Genomic DNA, 9,055 nt, shown 5'->3' with positions numbered 1-9,055 from the left:
CACCGGTTTTTGCAAGTCTGAGTCCTCTTTTCAGATTTCCAAAATATGGTAACCCTACTGTAATATGAACAAAATGTTATATTCATCTTCTTTTTCTATGACAATTTTCGGTTAGTTAATGCGAACGAAATTCATTTTACAAAAAAGTGCGAATGGAGCTCAAAAAGGTTGAAAAGCACTGTTCTATAGTATGTCAGTATGTCGTGTATGTTGTGACGTCATAATATTCTACTGGACTCGAAGCTTAACCCTTTTAATGGGGGGGGTCACTGGTGACCCAAGTTCAAGTTCATCCCTCAATTTCTCCAGAGATATATGTCGTAGTGGACTGCTTTTGGTTTCTATGGAAAGCCTGCTATCTTCTGATTTATATGATACCTAATTTGAAGGTACAGGGCATGAAAATTTTCGAATACCGACGATCTTACATGAAGAGTTCGGCTGAAAATACTCATGCCTAAAATTTCCAGATATTTTCCGAGTAGGAAATATAGTCAGAAATTCTGCCAGAACATAGGAAGTCGACTTGTACGGTATTCTGTGTGATTTATCACCGTTTGGAACATCAAACCTTGTTCTGGGGCGTTTTCTGAGGGGGTTTGTTAATTGTGGTCACGCTTCGGTGATTTTCAAGAACATAGCCAAGTTCAAGACGGAAAATGAGTCATAAACTGGTTTACTATGCCTGCAAATAGTGGCATATGACAAGAGAAAGTATACCACGTTGTTTCATGCCATTAACTGGGTGGTAGGGGTCCGATTCGGTATTGATCTTGAACTTGACCATTATGACCACTCACTGACCACCCCCATATGTAAATTCTTCGTGTAATATTGATTTTTCGATATCTGGCGAGCCGCGCGGTTTACGGTCATGGTTGACGGCTTGTTTGAAACCAGGCAACGGTGGCTACGCACTGAGGCATCATTTTCGGCTCTCTGACGCTATCTTGGGGGTCAGTCGGGGAGAAATGAGGGAGAGAAAGAGATTTTTCAGAGAAAATATTTGTATATTTAGTCGTATAAAGAACCCTAGACATGGCATGGGGTGTCGATCGAGGATGGAAACGGTAGGCGGCTATACTCCGGCCACTTTTAAGCTGGAGCAGCTCAGATTAAGGTCTTGGTGAGGTCACGGTATGAATTTGAAAAGTGATGGTCAGTCCTGCAAAATCTGACCCCCCATTAAAAGGGTTAATACTTCACGTGTAATCGAATCAGCCAGGTTCTCGATTTTGCCAATACTTTATGACATCTTCTCATATTACTTATTGGTTGGAATCAAAAGCGCACGACTACAACACACGCGCGTCCTCGAAGAACAGCTACCATAATACGAGCAGTACAAAATACAAGAAAATGCATCGCTCAATCAAGTATATGCCGGACCTGTAGTGCGGAACAGCATCTCGCCGGCTATTCGAGAGTAGTCGAGAATGTCCACATTCAAATCGAAATACAAGCAAATTTTACTGAATCGATACTAGTCAGTCCTCAAGATTACCGGACCATAATCTGACATACAGACCTCGCCTATACCGACATATGCAGCATTCATTTTCGTCGCTTCCTTTTATGTTATCGAGTGTGCATTAGGGCTCTTCAAAAATGACTTTTTTTCTCAAATCTTACCGGCTACTTGATAAAATTGTTAGGTTACCTAATTTAAGCCTACACACAAAATTTGGTTCAATTCCAGCCAGTAACTTTGAAACAGGAGAAGAAAGTTTCTATATATCATATAAAAAATAAATTATGAAAAATTTGAAAATTTTCTGTTCACCCTATGAAAGTGTTAGGCTGTCTATAGAAACGATGCTCACCAAATTTGGTTCAATTCCAACCAGTGGAAGCGGAGTTATTGCCGTCGAAAAATTCGGATTTGAATAAAATAGTATTTACGGTGACTGATTCTTTGTTTATTTATTATAGTTGTGCTCACCGTAAATACTATTTTATTCAAATCCAAATTTTTCGACGGCAATAACTCCGCTTCCACTGGTTGGAATTGAACCAAATTTGGTGAGGATCGTTTCTATAGACAGCCTAACACTTTCATGGGGTGAACAGAAAATTTTCAAATTTTTTATTATTTATTTTTATTTAATAAATATAAACTATCTTCTCCTGTAGCAAAGCGGTTACTGGCTGGAATTGAACCAAATTTTGTGTGTAGGCTTAAATTAGGTAACCTAACAATTTTATCAAGTAGCCAGTACGATTTGAGAAAAAAAAGTCATTTTTGAAGAGCCCTAGTGTGCATGCCTTTTACTTACATGCTGTTGAAGGCCAAGGTGGGTTTCTGATTAAAATTAAAATTCATCATTCCAAAGCGCCTCAGCCTGTCGCACTATATTTACGAGGAAATTTCTATCGGACGGGCAATATCAACTGAAGTATGTGGCATCTGTGACATCGATAATAAGTCGAAATCTTCCCGTACATCATTTATGTTTGGCGTAGAGGTCGTCTCAGCTACAGCATTAGCATGATTGAGCAATGAGCATTGGGCATGATTCTTGAATGAGCGCGTTGTGTGCTAATGCAATTGAAGTGATTTTATGCATTATCGTACCAAGTCGAAAAGGTTCTCTGTGCGCGAGATTGCCGCGTACAAGCCAGTTATACATACCAGTTAGAACGGTTATCAGAAGCTATCATTCAAAACCGCATTTGCCAGCAATAATGCTATCACTCATGTTGATTTGATTAGACATAGCCGATTTCACTCAATTCGACTTCGAATCAGTGATTCGTTTTGCATATCCATACTCGTCATTGTGACTAAATATAATGTATCACAGATGAACGCGCAAATTCGTGTCATTGTAAATCCGTAGGTCAAAGTACAGGCGCCTTCACACTGTCTGTGGGCGTATTCTGGGCTCGCGATCTTCTCTCATTCACAATCTTCCGGATACCGAGACAGATGCTGGTGGAGAATATGAGGCATGATCCGACTATGCTCAGTTTTGGTGGCATGTCGTGAAGAAATAAGATCTGAAAACATAAAATCATGGGATAATAAGACTGCAGCAGTGCTTAGTTGATAAGAAGTATAGTAACTGCAACAGTCAAAGGCGTCTATCTGGAGAAGCACGCTTGTCATTGAAATACAATTATAACCCCACAACAAGCGTCAAAGTTATCTGTTGTGTGGTATACCTGCCTTATAATGGGATGGAAATGCACATACTGCATATATAATGTACAACTTACGCGACGCAGTTATGTAATAACGCAACTATTCCAAATGGGAGGGATCACATTACTATGCTAAACGACAGATGCGATAAATGCGACACATAGGAACTGATTTACTTCTGGAATGTTTTCTAAGGCAATAAATCTCAAAATTGGTACAGGGCGCGTGTTTTTGACTCACCTGCACTAATAACACGATAACAATTTGTAGTGTGTTGATCACAGATATTGTGGATGGTCTTTCGGTGTGCAATGCTATCGTCAGGAAGATCATTCCGAAAAAACCGCACAAGGCAATCAAACATAAATAACCGACTTGCGTCAAACATGGAAATTCGAATTCTCCAGTAACCACGATGATTGCAGAATACAATACAAGAGAGACTGACGTGAAATAAAATGTTGGCACCAACGGGTTCACACAATTTCCTATTTTCCGAAGCAAAAGATATGAGAACGATCCCAGGACCGCACTGGCTATTGCGTACAAAATTCCCGTCAAGTTTTCGGTATCACCTTCCGCCGATGGAAATAAAAATGGGGGCCTTGCAATAAGCACAACACCAGAAAAAGTTACTCCCGCGAATACGATATCGAGCGGAGTTAAAGCTTCTTTCAGTATGATACGCCCAAAGATAGGCACAAGTACGACATCCAAAAACGCAATACTTGTGGCGAGACCAGGAGATGCATGTTTTACTGCGAGATAAAACGTCAGACCTGACAAAGAGCCGGAGAAGCCTCTCAATATTAAAATCTTCCTAATATGTGTTGGACCTAACACATCGTCAACACCATGCACGCCATGCCTTAGTAAAACGGGTATCACAAACAGATACATAACACAAACGCGGAATAAACCTATTTGGGCAGCTCCAACCACAATCACTTTAGCTAATATCGAATTTGCTGAGTAGCACACACAAGTCAATAGCATAAAAAATATTCCTATGTGCTGATATTTCGACGGCTTCTGCGACTTAGTCGACTTGGAAACTTTTTCAGACAACATCTTCCTTCTTTCAGCTGTAGCAAAGTACAATGATTATATAGTTAGTGTTATATATAATATTTCGATTGCCTGTCGTAATTTATAGTTACCTTCCGCAAGCTCTCACAAAATCTTCAACTTCGTGAACTTGGTATGGACACGGTTTCCTGGGATATCAGAATTATAGCAACATTGAAAAATGCTATAGATACTAAGTGGTGATACTCACCATAATGCATTCGCGAAGCATTGCGAATTTGCACTAAAATTTACCAAAGCCGAGGTGCAATTTAGTCTACAAAACGTGTGCCTGTTATATAACATGTAAAGGCCTCTATCCTCATCGGGGTGATAGCGCGTTATAACATGCGAAATATATGGTTTTTACACACTTTGTCTGTGCATTTTGAAGTTTTTTGCTTCTAAATCAGTGATTCTCAACCTGGGGGCGCGCCCATTTTGGGGGGGGGGGTGCGTGAAAGCATCTGAAGGGGGGCGCGAAGAAGCGGTCAACTGAATTTTTTTCGCGCTCTGCGCGATTTACCTCCAATTCACGCGTGTTTCTCAATATATAGACCGCATTTTTGAATTCTCTCATCAACAGTCATAACCTTCCATTCCATCAAACAATCTGTTGGGGTTGCTATCATCCCGGCTGGATTTTGTGATATGACGATAAGGGGGGCGCGAAATTTTTCAGTGTCATAAAGGGGGGCATTTCTAAAAAAAGGTCGAGAACCACTGTTCTAAATAGTGTTAACCAGCGAGTGAATAACTTGAGTGTTTCCGGGGCAGACAAAACATAGCCACTGTTGCCTTCACGAGAAACGATAGTATTTTGCAAACGGATTCTTACAATACGTCTAGATGAGGCGCATTTTCTCGTGCCACGATGTGGAATATATTTGCTCTTTTCTGGCGACAATTCCTATCAACTTTCACCAATCATTGTTACGATTCAAAGAAATTGAATTCAATAGAAAAGTGAATAGAATATATACCGTCCGACATGATGCGAAAGTCACCGAGCTGGCCTTCGCGTTAAATCAACCGCCCTTGATCATATTAACAAATACGCTCACACCTCAGCAAACAAACGATAGCGTAAGTAAAATTGGCTGGGAGCATAGGCTGTTGTAGTTGCAATTAGGCGATATAGAGCTATTTCGACTGTGATAATTGAAGGAAAACTACCAGCTGAAACAACCATTACCCTCTCTATTCATTTATCATGCCATATTTACGTCATAACTACTCCCAAATTGCCGAGTCTTGCTTGCCTATAAAGTCTTTTTCATAGTAATCGACTGGTGCTTATCACAGCAGTAAGCAATCTTAATATTATATTTAGGGAGAAAAGTGACGAAAATGGTAAAGAAAAAGCATTGTGACGCATACAGTGCGTATGTCGTCCAACAAATAACAATGATACAAGACTCCCATGTTCACTATCATGCTCGCCGTGTAACATAATTACTGAAGACGGGGTCTATATTGAATTCTGTAACTGGCCATACCAAAATCCAATCGACAGTAAACTAAGATACCTAAACATATTAGTCCTGCTGTAAGATTGGTAATTTTGATACCACCCCATAGGTTCGAAGTAAAGAGCTGCCCAAATAATGACGAGATTCAACTCCTGGCTGTAATTCTGTCCGGAATGCTACTCTTGATTAGTCCTGCCGACTGACCAAGACTGTTATTATTATGGGACCACAATTCTGTAGCACTATTCTAAGAATTTATTGGGGCAAGACAGTTTTTCATCCATTGTACTTTACAATCACTCGAGTCACAACTAAAAATCAATCAACGTCTATCTAAAGCGACGAAAGAGAACTGACCCTCGCATCTGCTGGATAGTACATCAGGAATCACCTATACATTACTATCGACGATGACGCAATGATACGGAGACAAAGAAATAGGGAAAGCAGCAAATGCAGATCAATGGGAAGTCAATATTCCATTCCAACGAATAGGAGCAACACTAGCAAACAGTATGACGATTAAAATACCGGCCTTTCCGAAATCGTGCCCTAACGCCTATGACACAGACGCTAGTCTGACACGTCTGAATACAAATCCCAAATCGACCGAGTGATTACATAGCCTTTCCGATGGTCAGTGTCAGCATCAGGTCAAGTAATAGGTTTCAGTTGATCCGAATTATTGAACGTCAAACGTGCAATGGTTGAAAGATAATACATGTTGTCGACCGGCAAAGCAAACTTCGCAATGTCCGCAATCCGCATGTTTCTGAACTTTGGACCCAGCTCAAATCTAGTACGATGACATGAGTAGGCCTATTCCTTCGCTGGAGACAACGGGAGGATACACACGAGGTTAATAAATGGCTTCTTGCTCGGTGAATACAAGTGGGACAACAGCATAACGTGTTGATTGCTATATAGATAGAAATTCATGGATATCGACCACGATACAGCGTGCACAGTGCACACTGAATGCATAATCTTCCAATCTCCTACTGAAGTTGAGGAAACGAGACAATAGTCGCAGTATCCACCGCGTGATGTGAAAATAAGGATTAAAGTTCGATTTATACGAGGATCATTATGCTCTGTAGAATTCTGTGAAATATGGCAATTCAAATTTTGTTGTGAAGTTTGATATTAACTAATAAATAATAGAACATGACTGACTTCCCGAATATTTTGTAGAAATAGGAATTTCTCAAACTATGGTTCTAGACCGCGCCGAACGCGGCAGCAAAATATTTATGATGCCAATATTCGTCAATACCAACAAGTCTATATCAGGAATTTGCATTATTCGGTAACTTTAGCCTACATTTTCTTTCGATTGACTCCATCGAGTAAACGGCTGTATCAGCCTTGGTTTTGTATTTGTATAAATAACACGTATACACTATGCGCAGTGCGCACCCCACATGAATAGGCAGGGACCTCAATTTTTTGATAAATCATAGACAGTTTCTTGAGTTATGATGACTTGGTCGAACCAGTAAACAGAAAGGAAAACAAACGAATGTGACAAACATCATTCACTGTTGCAATACTAGTCAACCCTTAAGTTTACCTGACCACGACTTGACATGTCGATCTCGCCTTCCGTCCTCTTTACATCGCCTATATAGGCCAAGGTGTGTGTCTGATTTCAATGACTACTCCAAGTCGTTTCGACACCTGCCTGTCTTTTCATTGTGTCGCAGTCTTGTGGTCTTTCGAAATGATGAAATTGGTAATAAATTAATACTGGTGATATATGTGTAGTATGTCGCTACGATCATAACAATCTTCGGGCGACGCCTGTTTGATATATGAGCCCAAATCAAAACACTGGGTTAGATTTGCTGGTGAAGAAAGATTAGAGTCCCGATAGATGCGGTTAGTCCTATATATTAAGAGGGTTTGAAGCAAGTTTGAAAATATCCATGCTAATCCCCATAAATATCCATCGCATTAACGAGGATGATTCTTTAACCAATCCACGACAATTTCAGCCATGAAATCTCGATATTTTCACGCAGTGGTGGCCCTGCGATAGGGGGGGTGCGCGAGACTTCCGGGGGATATAAGTATGTAATCGCAGCTTCTGGGGGGCTCCGCCCCCCAGATCCCCTTCCGCATCTGTTGTTACCAACATAATATTAGTGCGCCTTATGAAACGGGATTACGTGATGTGTATATGACTTCGTAATACGACTTTGAAGCAAGCCGGAATGGCGAATTTCTCTAGCTCCTGAGCCTTCTTTTATCAAATTGTCAAATTATAAAACAAGTCAACCAGTTAACTATAGCTCAATATAATAGAATAGCGATACAACTGCTACAGGCTAAATAGACCCACACTAACCTAGAAAACTATCGGCTAGCATTAGTTATGAGCCAGAACACCACGTCAAGGTTTGAGCCAGTCGTCAGATTAGGTCACATCTATTATTGCATGGTTGCAAGGATAGACTACATCAAAACTAAGTACCTCTACCACAACCAGAGACTTGGTGATTATCGGGATATGGGACTTTTCCATCAAATGCAGAGATTTGATGATTGACGAAAGAGGGGGGCCCTTCGACCAGGGGTGGACAGGCGACCGCCCACCTCCCCCACCCCAAAAGCCACCACTGTATTCACCGGTAATAACAATTTCGCGCTGTGTCTTCCTGCAATAATGCAAGGAATATAGTGCGACATTTTAGATTTAAAGCTTCGAAATTCTGTCTTACTCGTACAAGTAACCCTGAGTACAACTTGATCGTAATTTCATTCGAATTGCGGGGATCGTTCCGCGTTGACTCGATTCAAATTTTCCGCAATGGAAGCGATCGAAATATTATTTAAGCTGGCTCAAACAAAGGTATATTATCTAAACTGGCTCAAACAAAGGTCTGACTATTCATATAACACTTAATTGGAATCTATATTTTCTATTTTAAACCAATCCAACACTATCATCGCAACGTATCGTCACATGGTTTCCTGATCTGTGTATATCAACTCGTTTGAATAGAGGCTGAGCTCTGAGCTGTCATTGAGGTATTAGTTGCAGCATCAATAGTTTTACGTGTACCACTGTATGTACGTACACTTGTATAGTATATTGGGTGAAAATTTCAAATCCAACGGAGAACTTTGAGAAATGAGTGAGAACTAAATTACACCTATAACCAATGACCATGAACTTTCATAAAACGATAGCAGTACTCTGCTCAGAGCGATAGTAATCGCATAAATCCATGTACTTCATCCCTGCTGAGAGTAATGATAACAGCGAAACGTAGCCATTGGTATCACCTACTGTAATGGCTGGCAATAGGAGATCAATTTCCTTGATCTCGTACACAGCTGTGCCATCAATTACCTTCTAATACTT

At 40.5% G+C, this 9,055-nt stretch overlaps 1 protein-coding gene across 2 annotated transcripts; it reads right to left on the bottom strand.

Annotated features, from left to right (window-relative positions):
* Positions 1-1,226: 1,226 nt before the first annotated feature.
* LOC145459060 (solute carrier family 35 member G1-like) lies at positions 1,227-4,594 on the bottom strand. Of its 2 annotated transcripts, XM_080337650.1 has the most exons (4): positions 4,425-4,594; positions 4,306-4,362; positions 3,386-4,230; positions 1,227-3,000 (listed from the first exon to the last, which is right to left on the bottom strand). In XM_080337650.1, the coding sequence occupies exons 3-4, from the start codon at positions 4,214-4,216 to the stop codon at positions 2,842-2,844; spliced, it is 990 nt and encodes a 329-aa protein (XP_080193776.1). In that variant the 5' UTR covers positions 4,217-4,230; positions 4,306-4,362; positions 4,425-4,594; the 3' UTR covers positions 1,227-2,841. The 2 variants fall into 2 exon arrangements, with proteins under 2 accessions (XP_080193776.1, XP_080193775.1); XM_080337649.1 differs by having other exon boundaries at positions 3,386-4,572.
* Between the last annotated feature and the right edge of the window lie 4,461 nt (positions 4,595-9,055).

Source organism: Botryllus schlosseri, chromosome 16 (assembly GCF_051294905.1).
Source record: "Botryllus schlosseri isolate E-star chromosome 16, Bs_hap1, whole genome shotgun sequence".
Lineage (NCBI taxonomy): Eukaryota > Metazoa > Chordata > Ascidiacea > Stolidobranchia > Styelidae > Botryllus > Botryllus schlosseri.
The sequence above is the reverse complement of the archived record's forward strand: the minus strand, read 5'-3'. Positions and strand labels throughout refer to the sequence as shown.